Genomic DNA, 23,021 nt, shown 5'->3' with positions numbered 1-23,021 from the left:
GTCCATATAAATATGCGTGGCCTACCATGATTTGCCAAATAAATGTGGCCCCCAAATTGATCTGGATGGTTGGATTGATTTTCCCCATTAAACTGAGTGGGGAGTTCATCTTCTTCCGATCAGGTCAGTCCAATTGATTATGGACGGCCTGGATTTCCTCATCTTTCTCCCCGGATGGGAGAAAACTCGAGCCTGAAGTTTGAATCATGTGACGCTTATAGCAATCCATAATTACCCAAATAAATAGATGGCGTAAGTTAGTTCATTAGTCCTATTTTTTCCGGCACATGTTCTTGACCATCCATTATAAACCTAACGGACAGCCCAGATCAGTCTGTTGGATTGTCCAAGTGTCCCAATACAACTGACTTCATAGTGTTTAAGTAGCAAAATCACAAAATCATACCTACTGCAATGGCATGGAGAGGATTGCCAAACAGCATCGCAGATATTGCGGATTTTGTTTCATGTTTTTCAAATTCACAGGCAATGTTTCAGCTATAAAAGACCTGCCACTTGTAGTTTTGATACACGGACTGTTCACAATGTGCTACTGATGAATGGAACGGATCTCTGACACGCGTTGATTGCTCAACACGTGGATGAGGGCCCCTCTTAGTCATAACCCAAACAAAAATTCCAATCCAAAATCCCGGAAATCAGCATCTCAGATCTCAATAGATAATAAAATATAAACCTGTAAGACCCTCTCATGCGTCACGTGCCATGCATGTGGAGCGATCGGTGGATCACGGATTCAGAAGCTCAAAAAATTACATGATTGTCATCAATTTTCAGAACATGTATATATATAATTAAATAAACAGGTATTCGTTACGGAATGGTCGAACCGAGAATGTCTACGGTTCTCTTGGGCTTTTCATTTCGAGAAAAACTTTGATATTCTGGCTGAGGGAGATGGATGATGCGCAGGCACTTAGAAGTTGCATATATGGCATACCAGTAATCCGAATTAAACTGTTCAAATTATGAGTCCTAGTTCAGATGTATCATTGACAAAAAATTACGCTTGTTGTATTATCTAACTAATGGATTGGTGGATATTTATTGAAAGATTAGAATAGAAAAAATTAAAAAATAAAAAAAAATAAAAAATAAAAAAAAATCCACTGATCCTAATCGAACAAACAAGTGTCAATGAATCAGAGGTTATATTTGTTCTAACACTCTGATTTTGGGACAGCTACTTAGCAAAAGTGGGTTCCACAAGTTGAGTTAATGTACGATGGAACTTGTAATTTTTAAGCACCTACCTATCAAGTGTTGTACTTTGCTGGAGTACCAAATAACCCCCGTTCAGTTTTTAAAAGTGCGACACTGGAGCCATAGCTCGGTAGTCCAAGTTATTTTATAATGGCTAGGAGATAATCCTAACAGTTGAATCTTTGGCTCTGTGTTTGTGTAGTAGAGCAAGACCATTGATTTTTATTTTATTTTTTTCTTTGATCAATTGTTTATTCTCTTAAATGGCTAGAATTTTGCAGTTTGTCTGGAGAGGGTCATAACGTTGCTTTTTGTTCAAATCTTTTAGGGTCCGTTGCCAACATGGGATCAAGTAGGATGGATTTGCATTTGGTCCATACAAATTTCATCTAAGGTTTGAAATAACGATGGCTAATCCAAGTGTCATATCAGTCAATTCAAACAATAGATTTTGTGGAACTTTTTGAGGATTTTGAAATCCACTACATTTATAGGCCTTATGTTAGTGCATATGTTTTATCCATGTCATCCACCCATATGTGCCATTTACACGTGACATTCAAGTTGCATATATTTATAAGTGACCAGCATCACTAATAAAATTTGGTCCACTCATTGCAAATTCATGATCCATCAAATGCAAGTTTTACTTAATACCACATTTTTCCTAAAGGAAGAATTTGATCCCAAATATAGGGTTGAAGGGTCAAAATGTAATGGTATTTTCAGAGATTAAGACGTGTAATCATTATACAACAATAGTGATAATATCATCTAATGCAATTCTATACTATTTAATCATGTATAGCAAACAGGCCCTTAATCACCATCATGAACTATCAATCTAATATAATTTCTCAGCGCATTGTATAGTTCGATCATAGACTACCGTATTGCTGGGAGTGATAGGTTGGCACAAAGATCTCCTACACGAAATATCAAATAACTGAAATTAAACCATCCAATTTGTGGGCTTCACTTCACATGGGTCCTAATAAAAACTTACAAGCGCTATTTTCTAAATATGTGACTAGTGGACATTCATAGGCTATTTGAATAGGAGAATTTATGAAATCCAAATTAAGCTTAATCCTGATTTTAGCAGGCCTTGTGACTTTCATGCCTAACCTCACGGTAAAGCAATGCTTTCCTCATAAATGAGACTGAAAGTTCTTGAAAAAAAATTCAAAACACCACTAATTGCAATTAAGAAGAGGAAATTGCTGCTTCAGTGCAGTGAATATGACATGAAGGGTATGGGGCCTGCTAAAATGGATGGTTGAAACTGAACGGTTGTTAACGATATGACTTGAACATGTTAACTCAAAGACTTGTATGATTTCATTAAAAATAACCAGATTATATATGTGATAAATGCATATAGAAAAGGTATATTTGGATAAGCACCTAATTAAGATGATATATGTGAAATCAACTGTGCGGCTTTATACTGTTATGTCGATCCTATTCTATCATACAACAAACAAATATCCATTAATCAAAGTTTAGGATTGCTACGTGATATGTGGCATAGTTGGACTAATTTAATTTGAGTTAGGCTGTTTGTTAAATATGAAGTCTGGCTAAGGCTTTATTCTGAAATCTGTAGCCAAAAAGCTTGTTTGGTAATTATGGGTGAAGTCTGAAAATTAAGTACTGAATTTGAAACAACCAATTTGTTAATAAATATCTGAAATGTCTGAAATATGTTAATTTGAACATTTGCCTGTGTCTCTTGTTTAGAAATGTTTTATATTATAAAGAAATCACTTAGCACTTTCTGATATTGGCATTAACAAACAACTCTTGATACAGAGCATTTTATCAATTCTGCATTAAGTACTACTTTTAGCAGTTAACAAATAGGCCCTTTGTCTAAGCCATGTGTACAATTTTTGGGTGCCTGCATATCAACTGTCCCACTCTGACATAGTATAAAATAAGTGGCCGGGCTGATCATCATCTATTTTTTACATGCACAGGCACCATCAGACGGAGAATCAAACACTACTCAATGTGCCGCATGATCCATCTTGGCGTGTTGGATGGAGTATTGAGTGTCCTGCCACCCGGTAATTAAACTATACTCTGCTGGAGCATGGAATTTCATGAGCATAAACCACACTTTTACACCCATGGTATGGATTTTTTATCTAAATCCAAACTGTCCAAATTGTGGGTCCGTGGGTAAGATGAAGAAATTAGGTGTCGGCCTTCCTAAACACCCAATTAGTGGACATTTGGTAGCTGAATTTCAACCGTTTAAAGTTTTTTCCTTTTAATAACCCGTTTATGGTGGCAACTGAAGGTTAGGATCATCCGTTCATCGTAATATTTGGTGGTCCCATTAACAGTAGGCCCCATTTATTTTATTTTTCCCTGGGGGAACCATCTCGGCAAGGAACTCATGCAAGGCAGCGAGGGGTTCCAAGGGATATTTTTTTTTTGGTTAGATTGTTAGTACACCCACGGTCAGTTCACAATTTACCGTTAGCCACCCCCGCCAGGGAATCGATACCAAGACCAGACCACGTATCTTTCACTCAGTCTACCACTGAAGCTAGGTCAGGGTGTGGGTTCCAAGAGAACTTGAACTCATATCATTTCCCTATGTCTCTACCAGCTTCACTAACGCATTGGAGACTGATCGTTTGTTAGGTACGAATGCAGAGCGGATGTGATTTGAACCGTCATTCATTCGGTCGGTCCAATTGTGAATGGGCCAAAGATTAAAATATTGCAGCAAATGGACAATCCAATATTTATTTGGTGGTACAAAAACGGTAACTCAAGGTGCATTTGGATGTAAGTTGCTTAAGATAAGTTACTAATTATATTATACAATTACTTTATTTTAGTTTCTACTTATTAAGAAAACAAGTATGTTTGGTAAATCACATTTTTTATATTTTCTCAACTCTTATTCTCTCTTATGTTTATTTTTGGCAACTTATGAAAAGTAAAAAAGTTAAAAAATTTAACTGAAGTGGTTAAGTAGTTTTAGGTAAAAAAGTTACTCATAACTAATCATAAACCAAATTTATTTATCCAAAATAAGTTACTTATCTACTATTGTAAGTAGGAAAAGTAACTTATTTGGTAGTATCCAAATGGGCCCTTAGTAGGAAAAAATCAGCAACATCTCACATTCAATAAGAAAGGTGTGCATTCATTAGATGGTAAGGATCGTCTAATCAAGGCAATCTTAGGCTAGGGGTTAATCAAATGGCAGAGCAAGTGATTTGCATGGTTTAGATTATGATACCCATGTCTCATGTGTATACAACATTATATAGACGTAAGTACTTGCATCCCTCTTAGAGGTGTACACGAGTCTAATGGAGTCAAGCTTGGCACAACTCGACTCGGATCGACCACTCGCTGACCTCAAGCTCGAACTCGGCTTGGTCAGTCCTCGAGCCCGACTGGCTAGCTCAGCTCGATTAGCAACTCAGGCTAGTTGGAGCCGAATTTGAGCCAAAATCGAGCTGAGTTTGCCGGTGCAACATTTTCACAAACACATGTACTGCACTTTCAAATTCTCACCATATGTAAGTATTTCATCACACACGTTATAGGAAACATCAAAATCAAGAAAAAAATTATATTTGTTTCATATACATACCTTTCTTGCCACCAGCCGACACTTGGTTGAGTCATTTCATCAAACACTTGGTGAGCAGCATCAATATCAAAGTAACCAAGTCATCGAACTGGTTTGATCTAAGTTCGATTCGAGTTAGGTTTGATCCAAGTTGAGTCAAGCTAGCGCGAGCTCGAACTCAGTTCGAAATTTTTTGGAGTTCAAAAAATCTGCTCGACTCATCTCGAACTTAGTTTCGAACCGAGTCGAATCAAGCTTTTTCGAGTCGAGTCGAGCCGGGTCGAGCGAGCTAACCGAGCTAACTCGGTTTGTGTACAGCCCTAATACCTCTTGAGGCAATTGACGACATGCGGACCATTCATCAGGCGAGAACCACTATGAGAATGCATTAGTCCATGAAAAGGCTGTTCAACTCATCACGTGGGCAATATTTGTACAAGCAAAATGGGACTGTGACAAAAATAAGTAGTGGACAGTCCATGTTCAACATATATGTAACGGTCAACCTGATGAATGGACCATCCTATTTTTTGGGGCACTGGCACGTTCGCGGTCGACACTTCCCAGTGAATGGTCAGAATTTCACATGTAATGCCCCCGCACATATACTACAACTGGCCTCTGTTAACCTTCCTTCCCTTAATATAGTAGATGTCATGAGCTCACCCATAACATGCATTTTCCCACAACATATACATGGTAAATGGGCTGGGTTCGGTCTGTCTGGACCAATGAATGTCCATGTCCAGACCACAAGCTAAAGGGCCAATTCCAAACCCAGCCTATGAGTATTAAATTGGGCTCAGCTTATTGGTTGGTCTCAGGAAAATGCAACTCATACCGAGACCACTTATTTTTGGGCCTAAAACTCAGGGCCAGGTATACAATTCATGGGACTCAAGGCACAGCCCAATCCCAGCCCAGAGAAGTCTGGACCTGGTTTGGGCTGGGCCCATTCAACATTAGCCCATTGGTCACAAGGAATCATCAGCAGCACAAGCCCATCCCTTTTTCGTAGGCCTGAAATTTAGGACAAATCCTGGACCTCAGGCATGAAAATTGGCCTAAATTTGTGGTTAGACCTTGCTAAAGGAGAAAATGTTGCCAAAACTATGGCCACTATGTGGGCCTAAAAAGTAAAGCGAGGCCCAAGAAACAAACCCAAGTCATTAGCAGCACTAGTAGGCACTGGGCAGGGGGCAAATGGGTTTTGATAAGGTAAAATAGATGGGAATTCCAAACCAGATCATTTAATAGCCGGATCTGGATTTGAGCACCGTACCCAACCGGTTGATATTTTGGTTGGGTCTATGTCAAGTTAGGCTAAGGCGTAGTTAGCAAAACTCTCCTGGGGTCTGTTTGGATACCACGGAATAAGTTACTTTTTAAATTATGTTAAGTATTTTATTATTATTATTATTATTATTATTTGTAAGTTTAGTTAGTTTGGTAATCATTATTGTAAAAGTAATTTATGTATTAAAAGCTACTTATTTTAATAAGTTTTTTAAAAAAAAAACTATAAAAGTTACTTTTCTACTCTCTCCCACATGGTCCATGTCAATCTCTCTCATGGTCCATGTCAAATAAGGCTCTCTCATGGTCCATATCAAAGGAGGCTCACATGAAGAATTGTCAATATTAAAGGTGGGGCTCACATGATGAATGGTCCACATCAAAGGTGAGCCCCCGCATTATGGATGACATCATATTAATAGAGCTCACATGATGGATGATCTACATCAAAGGTCGGCTTGTAGTGATAAATAGCCCATATCCAAAATGGATTGGTATGATAAATGACCCACTTCAAAGGTGGGGCCTACACGATGGATGGTCCACATTAAAGTTAGGCTCTACATGATGGGCAGTGAACATTGAAGCCCACATTAAAGTTTGGCTCTACATGATGGGTAGTGAACATTGAAGCTGGGTCCCATATGATGGATGACCCATATTGATGTGTCCCCACATGATAGATGGTTCACATCAAAGGTTGGCCCTTAATGATTAATGACCTACATCTAAGGCAATCTTTGCATGATGGACAACTTACATTGAAGGTGAGGCCTACATGATGGACAATCTAGATCAAAGGTGGGCTCTACATGATGGGCAAATTAATAATGGTGGTCTCCACATGATGGATGATCCACATCAAGGTGGGGCCCGCATGATGGACGGTTCGCATCAAAGGTTTGCCCTAATGATGAGTGGCCCATATTCAAGGTGGACCCTGCATGATGGACGACCCATAACAAAGGTGGGGCCCACACGATGGGTGGTTGATGTTGAAGGTGGGCTCCACATGATGGGCAATAACATTGACGGTGGATCTCACATGATGGATGATTAACATTAAAGGTGGCCCCTACATACCGAATCGATGCACATTAAAGGTCAACCCCTAATGATGAATGACCCATATCAAAAGTGAAACCCACACAATTAATAGTCTACATAAAAAATTGACACCACATGATGCATGATGGATGTAAGGGGACCAAACAAACTTGTGGGATAATTACTTAAGATGTTGGAAACCTATTATACTTTTTTATTTTTTAGTTGATAATTGTAATATTAACCAAATATATTTATCTACTAAATAAGCAAAAATTAAGATAAGTTATTAATTACAACTTAAATAGCTTATTTAAAGTAATTTACTATCCAAACGCCCCGTTAAGCTTTGTAATTTTTGTTCGTTAAACATTTGATAGCTTTGCTAAGCCCACATGCACGTGAAATAAAGTTCATCTGCACGTTGCTTGTGCCCGCATAGCATGTTAGGTCCAAGATCTGATGCATTGAAACGGCACCATCGTATTGATGCCATAACCCAAGAATCAGTTTGATCCTGGGCCACAGCTTCCTAGTCAAATGTAAGATCTGAAATACTTGGCTGAAGTTTTCTAACACACCACAAATTTTTTTTTCTTTGAAAACATGAAGTAGGTGGGACCAACATGATGGATTGGATCGCGAATAAGAGAAATAGAGAAAAAAGACAAAAACCACCGTGTCCATCTCACTTGGGACTGGACTCTTGAGCTTACCTCCAAGTGGGCTAGTTTGAGCCCAGAATGCCTGAACCCAACCACATAGCTCCACTTCATTGTACCTAATCAAAATAATAGTATTCATCACTTTATTAGTATATTATTATTTATTACTATACAGTTTGGATTTGGGTCTGGCCCAGCCCAATGATCTTGGAGGGTCGTTTAGAGCTGGAATCTGTTCTCTTTTTCCTGAAATGGTCTGGACATGGACCCTGTAATTCTGGCCCATGGTGGGTCTCGGTTGGATTAGGGCATTGGTCCTAATCCTCATGTAGGATAATTTCAAGCCTCGGACAGGGCCGGTCCAGCCCAGCCCTGCCCATTTGGACCCTACATCTATTCCCGAAGCTCATTTAGCATGGTCTAGACTTCTGAGACAGGACATGTATCGGATCAGATCCGATATTGAATGATTTGCAATTGCAGGTACGAATACTGCCAGACCCCAATCCTCAACATCAGTTGTAATGCAACACCCGAGTTCTGAGGGTCTATCGTGATATGTATGCGAAATCCACTCTGTCCATCAGTTGCCACGCCTCACGTCAGTATCTGAATCCAAAAATCAGGCCTATCCAAAACTCAGATGGGCCACACCAGACAACGGGGATGGAGAACCACACCATAGAAACCTTGCTAGGGCCATCTTGTTTTTCACAATTGACATGCCGTCTAACCCGTTAATCAGGTGAGCCCCATGAGGATGAAGAGACATGCTCAATCAGCATGACATAAATTTCAGATGGTCCACACCGAACAAATTTAGATGCTTTAGACATGATTTTACACTGTTCCAATGGCGTGGCCCACCTGAGTTTTCGTTCGATCTGATTTTGATTTTCCATGTGTGAAAATGATGTGACGCAAGTGATGGACGGATTGGATTTCACACAAACATCGCCGGGCTCCACAAATCTCAGGTGTTGCAAGAGCTTCGGACAACATGTGCTGTAGAGAATTTTGGTCCCTATTAAGCTAGTGAACTGTTGATTGGTTGAAGGTTCCAGTCTTCCTTGGTCCGCATCACCCAAGCAATTTTCTTTGCTAATAATATAAAAATCTATTATCAAAGTTCTGTCAGTCTCATTAACATGCAATATTTTAAAAAAAAAAGAAAAAAAAGAAGAAGATGCTAATCTGATCCATCCACACCGATTAGGAAGGGTCCATCCATCAGTGGGCCCCAACCATATACGGATCAAAACAAACAGACACGCCCATCCCAATTGTCATTCCGGCTGTCCAGATTGGTGTTGTCGTATTATCATTGTCGTTTTTAACCATGGGCTAATAATGGACAATATAATCTACTTGAACGGTCTAGATATACTTCAAACAAGCCACGTGGAAGGAATCGTGAGCGACTAGCGCCTCGCTCAACCAGCGCGACGAATACAAAACCTCCTCCAAATCAAACAGACCTTTTCCTATCCAGGACCCAGGTTACCAGATTCATTGACTCGACCCACTGAGTTGCCTCGGGATTTGCCGACACACTACCATGTCCGAGTCCCAGGAACCACCCCACCATCGACGGTCCGCTGTTGCCCAAAGATCTCTTCCCAAAAAATGAGTTTTCAAGATCCATCGTGTGTCGCCACCCACTGGGGCCCACATTCTGCGATGCTATGATAATTTGAACCGTTCATATTACCATAATAAAACTTTAGAGACGATCCCATCCTCGGATTTTTTTAGTTTGAATATGAGCCCTTGAACATATTCTTTTGATTCTTATAAATTCATTAAAGATATTGATGGTCAAAATAATCCTATCAGTAAAAATTATAATATTTCCTTTACAGCGTAGATTCCACGAAATGAACGGTTCCGATCATCGGACCACTGAGCATGTGTGCCGCAATGGGTGGTGAGACATTGGATCGTCAATCTCGAGAGAGGTAAAACTAACTCAGTACGCAATCCGATTTCCCCTCCCTCGTCTATAAAGTCAGAGGGGCAAAACCGTACATTCCCATTACAACTTCGCTCCCACCATTCCATCCGCCTTGTGAAAAAAAAAGCCAAAACAGACTCAAAATCTACAAAAACACATGGAAAACTAACAGAAGACGGAATCTCAATCTGATTGAAATTACCATTAAAACCCTCCATTTATGCCAAATTTATACAAATATACCTATACTTTTACCATATACAATTACATCAAAAAGGGTCAGCACCAATTCAAACCCTCCAAACCATATCAACCCAACTCAAAATCAAAAAAGAAAAGGAAAAAAAAAAAAAGAAGAAAGAAAGTTGAGAAATTCAGAAAGAGAAATGGCCGACTACATCTCACCCATAAAAAATAAAAAAAAAAAAAAGAAAAAGAAGAAGAAGAAGAAAAGAAATAAAAAGAAAATCTAAGCAGAAGAAGTAGGGCTGATTTCAGCAGACAATCCTTGTTTGAAATTGGAGCAATCGAACAATGCTTTTGCATTCATCTCCTTCTCGAATCTCCATATATAATTGAGACCCACCAAAAGCTCGGTGATGGCAGCCTCCGTCTTCTCCTGGTTTGCGAAGAAGAGCGTCTGGAGGAGAAGAATTGTGGTGGGCCTCGGCACCATGTTCTGCTGCTCGAAGCTCCGCTCGCTCTGCCATTTTATCATGTTATGCGCCAGCGGCGCTAGCCATTCCAAGATCCTCCACAGCGCGTCTCGCCACTCTCCAGCCAGCGCTGGATCGCTAGCAGATAACCTCACGCCTCGCAATCTTGCTCGCAGCGACACCCGTATGCTCGTAGGCAACATGACATACAGATCGTCCCGAGCATCGACGCCAACCAGCTGCGGTGATTGGATCATCTTCTCTATCACGATTATCAGATTCGCGTAGTGGAGCGCGAGTGCAGCCGCTCCTAACGTCGACGCCGGTGGTTTTAGCAGCTTCTTGTTCGAATCAAGGAAGTTGATCGTGTGATCTCGATGGTGATCCTGAAATTTTGATGTTGTCAATGGCCCAGATATGAATTTGCATGTGGTGGGGTTTTCGGAAGGATGGACGGTAGCGGAGACGGATAGGCTGCGATGAAGAGAAGCGATGGCCGGCGGTAGTTCGTGCCCCACTCCAAAAACTAGCTTGATTCTTGAAAGGACGGTGAAAACCGATCTTGCTAGCGATGATGTAACGGCATCGAAGCTACGGCTCCATAACGAGCTCTCTTTCAAGTGCTTTACTTCCTGCTTCTGCCAGAAGAGTTTCTGCTGGAGCTCTGCGATCTTTTTTATCTTGATTGGAGATTCATGCCCTTGTTCGCTGCTGCATTGGAGTAGCTTTTTCAATCCATGCTCAGTTTCTGCGAGCTCGTCGATCTGTTTATGAAGGGCTGCAGTCGCGGTTACGTATCGATTCATCTTCTTAGCCGCTCTCGACTCCATCTCCTTCCATGTCATGATCCAGTTGTGAGTGTCCCGACCCGATTCGGCGAATTCATCAAAGAAGCGATCGAACTGCTGGAGACCCAAGTCGTCGCATCTCTTCCCGAGCCTGCATATTGATTTGGCGACGAGGCGTAGGCTCTCTACCATCTCGGCGCACGCAAGGCCTAAGAGGAAGGTATCATCGTGGGACACGATCTTTCGGACTCCTATGAGGGAGATGGATTCGTGGCGGAGACGGGCGATGTTTTTGTCTGAGAGGGATTGCCAGAGCTGGAGGAGCTTAGACATGAGGCCGGCGATCTCGAAGGCTAAGACGCCTACGTTGGATCGCTTGGCGGTCTTGGATGTGGCTTTGTGGACGGTGTCGATCTTGTTGGAAATGGCAGTTTTTACCTTGATTAGCCATGACTCGAGTGCCATGGAAGTGTTTTGGTGTAGAGGGAAGAAGAAGGTGGTTGTGATTTCTTGCTCTTCTTTACACTACTTCTTCTTCTATTCTATGTGGGTATTGAGAGAGAGAGAGAGAGAGAGAGAGAGAGGAGTTATGGGAAGGACACAGACAGAAATAATTGAAGAGGTGGAGTTGCAGAGATAAGGATTAAAAAAAAGGAATTAGCAGATGGAAGAGGTGTCTGCTCGTGGGATGTTGAAACGTTATAAGAAATGGAAAGAAAACGATGAGAGAGAGCGGCGAAGAGGCAGATTAGTTGGAGGATATGCACGACATCCTTCGATAAGTTGGTAAGCGGGGCCAATTTAGGTGATCCAGACCGTTGATTTGATGATCTTTGCAGTGTATAGTGCATGTTCTGGAAATATCATCAACGGGCCTCAGAAACCCTTCAAGTAACAACGGTTCATACTCAAATGGGAAAGGAAGAAATTAGATGGCTAGGATCTTCCAGCTGGGTTCCTTTGGCAATGGACCATCCGTAGTGGTCCCATCACATCAACATTCGAAAATAATTAAAAAATACTAGTGGAGTATTACATATACCTTTTAGATATTTGAGTGGATCATAGCCGATCCACGGCTGCTGAACTTCCCAATGCAGCTTATATGTGAAAGATCCTAGCCATCCATCAGCGGATCCCTTCGGCTGTGTGCCTGGCAGAAAAATTAGACTGGTTCACTTATCAAGTAGGTAAGACATGCTGAGGGGAACAGCCCTTCTTTGGGATAGATCAGATATACAACCGGACTCATATGATAAACGGTTTGGATCTCACACAAGTGTACTACTTTGGCACGTGCATGTGGAATTAGACAGCCTCAAGTGTCAGGCACTTTAGATAATAATCGAGGAGACATTTCTCTTTTCTTTTTTGTTGGTAATTATGTGGCATTTTCCTTTTCTTTTGCTGTTTTGTTTTTGTGTGTATAAATTGTATTAGTCTGTGGGGTACGCACGTGCACTCAACGACAAGAACGTCGGATAACCAACACACGTGCGACGGCAAGCAAAGGATTCTCAGAGGCCTGCTTTAGCTGTTGGTGCATCTCATCACCGTCTGATCAAGACCAGGATGTGATATGATGTGCATCCGGCCTGTTCTCATCTTCTAGCATGTGATAGGATGTGGTGGGCCGTCCATCTCATCTACCATCGATTCTTTATCGGGTGGTGTCGAGATGGACCAATAGTGAAATTTCGCAATTTGGGTCCCGCACCAGATACACCGTAAAAGAAGGGAACCCTGGGTGGGACATCCTAGCCATCGAATTTTTGGATCTTTACCTGGACCGTTGACGTGGTTTTTCCTAAATGGTCCACTTGAACGGGTCTGATCGAACGTCAGGATCATTCAGTCAGGAAGATGGTTGGGGAACCTCCAATACAGAATGGGGGATCCATCGAGTCCATTATATCCAGGATGAATTATATGATTTCAGTTACGACAAGGGGGGCCATGGTTCCATAATCCAGGCCATTGGTCCGTTGAGTCCCACCGTAGATGTACAGTTTCCCTTAAACCTATGGATTGAAAGATGCAGCGACTGATATCAGGACCTTTTTTGTGTCCTAGAGAAACGGTTAAGAAGAGAAATACAACAATTTGGACCGTTGTTACATTTCTTTTATCAACCGTTTATTTGTAGGCCACATCAAAAGGCTAAGAAAGTCCTATGAAGGAGATTTTTTATGCATAGCACATTCTAAGTGGGAAAAAAAAAACAAATCAATGGTCTTGATTACGGAACCATGACCCCACTTATCATAATTAAAAACCTAACCAAATCTCACGATATCTCGTCATTGGAGAATCTGGGCGGTTTGCCTCCGTCGCGGATTAGTATAAAGCGTCTGTCGCCCGTCCGGGCCCCACATTTTCTGTATTCCAACAATCTAAACCGTCCACATTTCGGAACTTGTGATATACGATATCCCATTAGAATTTTCTTTTTTCCTGAAAGAATGATTACTACCATCAGCGTCTGTAGATGAATCTACAACAATGAAAAGAAAATTTCAATGGCTATATTTCAATATAAAAAATCAAAGGTGAGTAGGAGCAAATATATCTCTTATGAAAGTGAAGAAAATATGGAGGATTCAAATCATCAGATAACCTCAGCATGTGGGCCCCAGTAAGTGGCGACATACTCTAAGATCCTGATCGCGGTAGTGAGGAAATGGGCTTGTGGTGTGTAAACGCAATCTCCGTCCACATGCCATGTGTGTGGCCAGGTTTGGTCAAGTCGACTCCCTTCTTCGGAGGCATCATTTGGAAATTGATTGATGGTGCGATGCACTTGAGTTGAATTCTGAAGGTAGCGCACTTGCAATCGCTGTGGGTGTAGTGGAAGAGTTGCTGTGCTTCTAATGCAATCCTTTGGTGCGCTCTTAACCGATCGATGGGCCTTACTGTGCATTTCCTTTCCTATCATCATCGGGTGGGCCCCACATAAGCAACGAAGCTGACGACCTAAATGAATTGACCAGTGGCCCACATTTGACGGTTTACACGATCTCATTTTTAATTTTTAAAATTCAAAATTCAACTTAAACATCCACGAAAAAAATGAAAAGAGGATATGATAAGGGCATGGATTGGGCAGCACCACCGTACCGGCCGTCCATCCCTTTTCACGGCATCGGCCCAAAAATGAGGCAGATTGAAAGCTCAAGCAATCCGCACCACATGAAGCATTGGTGACAATGACGGCCACTGTTTAAACCTTCTTAAGGCTCGTCGCAAGTTTATCTGCATCCAACCTGTTCTCACGTAGATATGAATGAATTGAAAACATGAATATTAGTTTGATCCAAAACTTTTATATTCCCGAAGAAGTTTTCAATGTTAGGCCTTCCATTCCCATTTTTTCTTATGTTAAGGTTCACTTGAGCTTTTTATTTATTTTTTTGAGCTACCAGCTAAAATAATATTTCAACATAGATGAATGACATGGATAAAACAAGTGCATCACAGTGGGCCCCATAAAGCCCCTAATAGGACCTTCCATTTCTAACTAGGTCTCATGGATTAGCACCCCATCATATATATATATATATATATATATATATATATATAGAATTCACCTACTAATGGTTGCTCATGAATGGGCCCGTGGAACATCTCAAACAAGAAAATCTTTCTATCTATCAAAATTAAAGAAGAAAAAATATTGAGAACCAATACTAAAATAAATACAGGTGGCACTTGATAAGTTTGACTCATTAATAGCCTTTGCACTCTTAAGTCTTCCTAGTTTAGAAAATCTAACTTCATATATATATATATATATATATATATATATATATATATAACCAGGTCGAATGTATATTGCTCTATGTGAGGTACTACAAATAATTAAATTATAAATGGGCCATGCGAGCATGCTTCTCACCTAAGATCCAATACCTAGATTTGATCCACTTTATTAAGGACCGTTAATCTATGATGGCCTACTAAATGGAAGAATCTTACACAGCCCAGATGTCACACGTGTCTGGGTGGACCCGTGCAACAGCCCATTTCCATGGCTTGGAAGCCTGAAGCCCAAGTAGCTATCATATGCATCGGTGATTGGTGTGGTCAATGTGAATAACCTTGTACAATGGGCAACCCATGTTGAGATACTCAAAACAATCATCAAATCCAAAATGCTTATAAGGGAAGTTCCAAATGCAAAAGTCACTACCAAACGCATTATACATAAGTGGAATCTATCTCCTAAACATTCATGGATTTACTTAATTATAACAGAAGTTCCAAATGCAAAGTCACTACCAAATTTATATGGCATGCTGAATGAATTTATTTTACAACGTAGTGTGTGGACCCCACAGTGATGCTTGAATGACATCCAATTAGCCTGTTACCGAAAATGGACCGACCCAAAGCTCATGTGAGCGAAATCATGTAAAATCATAAAATCTCTAAGCGTGGCCCACCTGAATTTTGGAGCCATGCAATTCTTGGAGTGATCACTTATCCTGATTAGGCAATCTTATGAGTCGATTAGATCTCATATAAAAAACACTCTAAGGCCCACACTCAGTCTGAAATGGTGGTGGTGTGACCCACTAATGTGTTGGACCAGGATGATTTTTGGAACACAGGGTAAATTTTAGGTGTGTGACTTGTGGACGGATCATCGGATGTCATCTCTACATCAAGTGGGCCCCCCACATTATTTTGGAGAGGGATCAGTCTCTATACAGGATGCAAAAATGATGTAGCATATAGAAAACAGTGGTGGGTTGGGCATTATGGAGCTTGATTTCTTCGTCACTCATGATGTTGATGATTCCTTCGAGTTTTTTTGTGGTTGCAGTTTGTAAAATATAATATCTGGTATACAAAATCCGGCTCATTTCAATCCCATCCATTGTCACAGTGCAAATATAGTGCTCATGTGTGTTTTTGCACATTTAACTCATCGCTTTCGGAACCTAAGAATAATAATCTTTACTAAGAAATAAGAATCTTGACAGGGGAAATAATTCCAAATGCATGGCGTAAGCTGAAAACGAATTATGAGTTTTTAATTCACACGCTAGGAATGTGTAATGTGCCATCCAAAGATAATAATGCTTTTCTGGGGGATGTAATTACTTTGGTTTTGTTTGGATTGTCGATTGGATTGAATTGGAATTAGCTCCAATTCAATATAGTGGAATTGACTGAAATGTGACTAGTCCTGCTCTCCATTTGTGACTAGCATTAGCACTAGAAATTGGAATTGAGATAGTTTAGGGAGCGTTTGGTTTGGCACTCTAACAAGTACTTATGGCCACTTTCCCTGGAGCATTTGGTCTGGCACCAGCCTACTTCTCTCACTGGGGGGGGGGGGAGTATTTTAGGCTGTTTGGTCTTTGGCCAAGCTTGTGCTCCCCTTCCATCTTCGGCTTTAGGCTGGTGAACCCAAGGTCAATGTATGGACTCTCTCTCTCTCTCTCTCTCTCTCTCTCTCTCTCTCTGGATTTTTCCTCACTAAATTGGGATTTCTTGGAGCTCTCCATTGCCGCTCTATTATTTTAGAGATGCCTTGCATGGCATGCGAATCCCAATGGAGGGCATAGTAATCCAAGCATTTTTTTTTCTGTTTGGGATTTTAAGGAGGTGCTCCCATGGACAACACAAGAAATCTCAAAAAAAAAAAAAAAAAAAAGAAAAAAGAAGTAAAAAAAAAAGAAGAAGAGTGTAGAATGCCTATAATGCCTCCTGAATATGTTATAGCTCAGCATACTCATGACCCAATTGAATTATACATATGACCTTGAGAATGCACACAAAAATAGTACAATCTCATCTTGATCTGGTCACATTGCAAGTAATAAAGACTACGTATAGAATGAGCATACTCACAAATCAATGTGATTCGAATTGATATGTTACTTGTAAGTAAATGGTCTTGTAACCTAGCTCTATTCATATACACATCATGAATGATCAAGTGATCATCCTACTTGTAAATATAAGCTTATACAATCTCATTGGGTACCGGGCTGATTATGTTGATTTCAGTCATATGCATCATGCAAAACTATTATGTACACCTGTGATCATCATCATGTTTAATCAACAACTTTCGACTAACCATGAAAGAAGTGGACCAAGCCTTTAATCAACAATTATAGATAACACCTCATTGTGTTGACCATGTCATTATAACATATGCATGTATCGTTATCTCATGTATAAAATAATCACATCTACACATAAAATCATACATCAGATAATCAAATAAATAATCCAATGAATCCATCATGTGTATGTGTCTCCGAGGGTCTGATCGGCTAGCAATACATTATCTAAAAACGAGCACTGAGTAGTTCTTTCATAACTATACATAAAAGATATTTTGAAAAGGTAACCAAGCAAAACAATGTTTTATGAACATGAGGAGAGCCATAAAAAATGGTCATTCCCAATCTTATTTTAGTTTTGAATACTCGTGAAAAAATATTGGTCACTTCCAATCTTATTTTGGTTTCGAATACTCATAAAAAATGGTCATTCCCAATCTCTCATTTTGGTTTTGAATACTCATGAAAAATGGCCATTCCCAATCTTATTTTGGTTTCGAATACTCATGAAAAATGGTCGTTCCCTATCTTATTTTGGTTTTGAATACTTGTGAAAAATGGTCATTTCCTACTTATGAAAAACAATCGTTCCCAATCTTATTTTGGTTTTGAATACTGGGGAGTTATTTGATATATGCTCAGACAATGTTGGATGATTGATAGGCAGGTGCTGAGAAATTGTAATGTGGCATGTTAACGCAAATTAAACTGCCCAAGTTATAGGACCCACTGTAGATAGACCACAATCCCAAAAATCATATTTTTTGAACAGTTTTATACTCTGATTTCGGGACAGTATTTTTTATTTTATTTTTTTTGCTGGATTCAGACGGTTGGCAAATTTTGATATCCACCGACCAATAAATATCGGACAATCGCTTAATTAATCACATTAGTAGCAGTTTTGTTTTACTATCCATATGAAGTGGGCCATCATTAAAATAATAATAATAATAATAAATAAATAAAGAAAAGAAAAGAGAAAAAAGTGGGACCATGTGTATTGCCCGCGCATCAACCTTCAAGCTCTGCCAGAGTAAATAGTTATTCTCCGAGTACCAAGATCGCTGACTGAAAAGTCAAAGCACAGTGCTAGAAAGTCAAGGAACCCTTTTCCTTTCTGCACGAAAGAAGAAGAAAAGGGTCCCATGTGCTGGTTGGTGCACTCAAAACGTCTTGGGCTCCTCACAAAGTGGACAGAAGACAGCTGATCTTTTCCGCGGACATGCTACTTGCGTAGGTCATCCGTACCGTGAAAAAGGTATGGCCCACGTTGAAGATCAAGTTGGAAAAAAGTCAGGCTGTTCCACTCCTCAGATGGGCTGCACCATTAGAATCAATGAACAGCCGACGGTCTGACTCGGCCCACCTATTGTACTCATCTGCCTGCATTTTTTACAAGAATGATCTTCATGATGGGGCCCACCGTTTACATAGGCAGGAAAGATTGTCCCTGTATGTGGGCAGTTGTCAAGAGAGAAATTCACATTCGGGAAATACCGCCTAAATAGGATTTTCTTCACCACAATTCAAACATGATGAAGCTTCTTTTAAGATGAAAACATATCATTCACTGCAATAACTCTCATTATAATAAAAATAAAACCCATGCCAACGACACATTGACCAGTGCCACTGGCCACCTGAATCTCCATCCCCACCGCTCCTGTAACGGGCCTGTCAATCACGCATTCACTTTCTGAAAGATGCATTCATCTGGAGGTGGGCCACACACAGCATCGGAGACGCTGACGTCAAGACAAGCCACCAACTCAAGAATTGATTTGCTGGGACTGAACTTAATGCTCGACTGAGACGGACTGGCCAGTTGTGTCCGGAATTTGGAAGTCCACGTGGACAAGTTTTGCTAGGCAAAGGTGGGCCACCCATGTATAGAGACCCTTTAGACTTTCAAACCCATGAAGCAATGAGAGAGTCCCTTTTCTGTGTCAAAAGGGAGGGATATGGAGAACCCTGTTGGCTAGCCCTCCTCCACTCACGTCTCCACCTTGATAGGGACCTTTGTTGCATTACTTGGATCCCACTATTACTGGAATTAGAGACGCTTATATCCCATGTTTACTAATCACACACGTCGGTTATCTACATGCTACAAACGTGGAGATTATCCAAGCCGTTCAACCGGTGGGGCTCACCCTGCAGATGACATGGGTCCTAAAATCACTCCAACCCACTTGCCGGGTCAGCTACACATGCACACCAAACACATAACAAATACATAACCGTTGGACTAATACTCTATACCATACAATCTTTTTCCCTACTTAATGAGCGGACCGGCTGGATTTTCGGACCAAGTAATCTACAGGGGGAGCCCACCAATTACACAGGCTGGATACTTACTACACGTTCGAGGTGGGCCCATTTGCATTGATGTGTAAACACATGCATGAGGGATTAACAAGGTTCTCATAAGTATGTTTATTGTATATAAATGAAAGATAAGCATGATGAGGAGGGTACGCATGAAGGACCTACATCCATGGCTCTCATTCCATCTCCCCACGCTCTAGATGCTTCCATCTCATCTTGCAAACAAAGCAAGATGTTCCACTTTATGTGGACAGACCCCGAAAGGGATGGTCCCAATCAACACTGCAACCTCGAAGATGCTCCTTCCTTCCTTCCTCCACCCTTGTTCATCAACCCGTGTGCACGTGGAAATCATCATTGTATCTGCGTGGAGGACCGCATCATTCCACCCCTTCCACACGCGCATGCCCTACCACACATGCGCTTCCATGGCACGCAGATGCAGTGTCTCTTCAAATCATATGTAAGAACTCCGCCAAAAATCCAACACAATCAACCCGCCCATTTTCTTCCCACATCTCACAGGGGATGTGGCCCTCCCTGTCGTCTCATCACACACGCTTCCCTTAAAAGTTCAACATATCACATCGAAAGCAGGCCACCATCTAAAGGTCACAGCTTACCTGCCGACTAATCGGTACATCACCAAATGTATCTCTTTTTTTTTTTGAAATTCTGTTTACAGGATATAGTCACTTTGATGGTGTATCAAGTAGATTTCAGCACATTGTATTGGGTTGTTCGCTTGCTGATCACGAAGATGAAGATTTCCAGTTTCACATGATTGCCAACCTTGCATATGGATCTACCGTTTGAATTGGATTGTTGGTAATCCATAACGCAGAAATGATCAAATTGCAATTAGCTCCAACAGTAGTCACATTGACAGATTAGGCTTCAAATTGCCATTATGGTTTTTTTTTTTTTTTTGTTCTTTTTTCTTTTTGATGACAAGTTGAACATAAATGTAATGCAGCTGCAATCTTAAGATTAACTTGATTAGGAATGCTAAATACACTAATTTGATTTGGTCATGCACTCTTGCTTTGAACTAATTATGCAATACAATACGATAGGGCATCCTATCACAGGGCAAATATCATTGCATTTCTGGCTACTTTTGACTAGTTCAATGTATCTGGCAATTTTCAACAGTTTCAAAAAAAAAAGGAAAAAGGATCTTATATTGGCAAGCTGCAAGAAAGTCCATGATATCAATCCCTATACAAAGAAAGAAGAAAAAGGCTAGTGCTATTTTTATAAAAAAAGCTTCAATATATTAGGTTATTTTTGTTATGAATCAGAGTGTACATATTCATCTCTTTGAAAGCTGGGTGCACCATTCCATCGTGTTTCAGAAGAATGGGACATTTCAATCATCCACAGCAAGTCACAAAATAAAAAATAAAAATAAAATAAAATACAAGAGCAGTTTGGTGTTTCTTCCAGTTTGTGATGGTCTATGGAAAGTAGCCACACCCAAGTTGACTGGTGCAAATACCAAGCAGGAACTGCACATCACATGGTTCTTTTACCACCTATTTGAACCAACCAAATTGCATGCATGTGGCCTCACCAAATCCATTCTCATTCCCAAAATAAGATAACAGCAGAAGCTTAGCATATTGCAGAATGTTTAGTGAATTGATGTGCTGCAGATAGTCAATACAGCAGTCAGTACTTAATGTAATAATGCTTCTTCAGCAACTTCATCAACTGTAGGCTACTGTTATTGATGACTTCTGCAAGCAGTACAGAAACCAAAGTAGGAAATATAAGAGAAGGGCCAAATAGATACTGTTTGTTTCCAGTCAATTACAACTTACAAGCAGAACCATGAAATTTCTCGAGTTCAGTCTTGGAAGTCAGTGCTATGGCCCTGAGAATGTGAGTGGCAATGCATCTCCAGCAAGCTGAGCTGCTTAAACCAATACACAGCGTATCTTGTTAATACACGGTGGAATTGGCTAGATGTTGTCATCAGGAACCAAATTCCATGACAGCTGTCATACCATTAAACGACCAGAATCAGCTGTAAAGACTGAGTTCCTTCAACTCCTACGAGTACCTAGCTTCTTCACAGGCAGCAAGTTTGGCGTAAGGTGCAAATGGGATCTTCATGGATACCATTTGAATGGCAATCATGCAAATTTAGTTTTGCGGTCAGATGCTAGCGGTATCATTCACAGGCCAGCACAGTGTGCCATTTTTTACTGAACTTGCATCAAATACTGCTGACGATTTTGGTAAGATGAAAATAAACAACCAGAATAATGTCACAGGAAGCTTGTGCCAAGAGAAAGGTCATTCAAGTTGGACAGGATTTGTGAACGGGTGGTCCCAATTTGATGAGCAATTTCCAGCTGTTCCTCCAATGGCAACATTTTGTAACTGTTCAGTGCATGAAAGCAGATAGATTAAAAAAGGGTACAGAGTATTTCAGAATTGAAGGATTGGGAATAGATTTTTTCCTTTTCTCCACAGAATCATGGTTCAGAAATCAATGCAACTCATGCAAGTGGTGACACAAACTCCATGGTCAATATGGTCATGGTCAATATGGTCAATAAGCGAGTCATGCCAAAAAAAGAAGCAGCCAAGTATAGCAATACAATATAAAAATGATGACACTTCGGCATCGATGTGGTTGATTCATGTGAACAATGACTGTTACATTGATTTAGTGTTGGAAAAACAAAGGAAGATTACAAAATCTATAAAAAGGATTTTTAAAAAAATTACGCAGGGATTGGGAAAACAAGGACAATAATGAAATCAAGAAAAATGAAGCGGATGGCAATAGGATTCAAGAATGCACTTGGCACAGTTCACCAAGCCAGTCAAATGGCATGTACTGTGGGTTTGTCTAACTTGCACATTTTTCATTGATCTATTTCTAACAAAGGCACTGAATGTTACTTTAACATAAAAAGAGGAGAGAGAGAGAGAGAGAGCAGCTTATTCACCTACGTGTTTTGAGGTCCATCATTTCTTTGTATGTTGTTTATAAAATCATGCTGGATCTTATGATCCGCGGTCCAGATGGGAGGGAGGGATTCAACCACCTAGTCTTTTGCACATGAGGGTAGACCAGGAACAACTCCTGGATCAACTAAATGACTTCTCAAGCCATGCAAAGCTCAGCCAAGATGCTTCCGCGTTTCCAAATGGTACAGATATTCAAACTAGGCATTCAAATATGATTGAAACACCCAATCCACCACAGCAGTTTTGTTTGTGGTGCCTCCAAGCTCCATCTCATTTGGAACATTGATTGGTTATCTTCTAAAGAAAATACAAATACAAGAACAGCAATGCATTATTGCCAGAATGGTAAGATCAACTGGAAGTCTCCTCATATATCAGCAATAAA

The 23,021-nt window shown here is 40.5% G+C and overlaps 2 protein-coding genes across 5 annotated transcripts in view; both read right to left on the bottom strand.

Annotated features, from left to right (window-relative positions):
- Positions 1 to 10,220: 10,220 nt before the first annotated feature.
- On the bottom strand, positions 10,221 to 12,088 carry LOC131233481 (protein PSK SIMULATOR 1). Its single transcript, XM_058230196.1, has one exon. The coding sequence runs from the start codon at positions 11,697 to 11,699 to the stop codon at positions 10,260 to 10,262; it is 1,440 nt and encodes a 479-aa protein (XP_058086179.1). The 5' UTR covers positions 11,700 to 12,088; the 3' UTR covers positions 10,221 to 10,259.
- Positions 12,089 to 21,273: 9,185 nt separating this feature from the next.
- LOC131233441 (cleavage and polyadenylation specificity factor subunit 1) overlaps positions 21,274 to 23,021 on the bottom strand; it is a 75,343-nt gene continuing 73,595 nt past the window's right edge. For 3 of the 4 annotated variants that reach the window (XM_058230147.1, XM_058230148.1, XM_058230149.1), the window contains one exon: positions 21,274 to 22,039. In XM_058230147.1, coding sequence (XP_058086130.1) covers positions 21,925 to 22,039 — 115 coding nt within the window. In that variant the 3' untranslated portion in view covers positions 21,274 to 21,924. The remainder of the gene's footprint in view (positions 22,040 to 23,021) is intronic. The other variant, XR_009165245.1, reaches the window with a different exon arrangement.

The sequence above is a fragment of the Magnolia sinica genome, chromosome 18, assembly GCF_029962835.1.
Source record: "Magnolia sinica isolate HGM2019 chromosome 18, MsV1, whole genome shotgun sequence".
NCBI lineage: Eukaryota > Viridiplantae > Streptophyta > Magnoliopsida > Magnoliales > Magnoliaceae > Magnolia > Magnolia sinica.
This window is presented reverse-complemented; position numbering and strand designations above follow the sequence as displayed.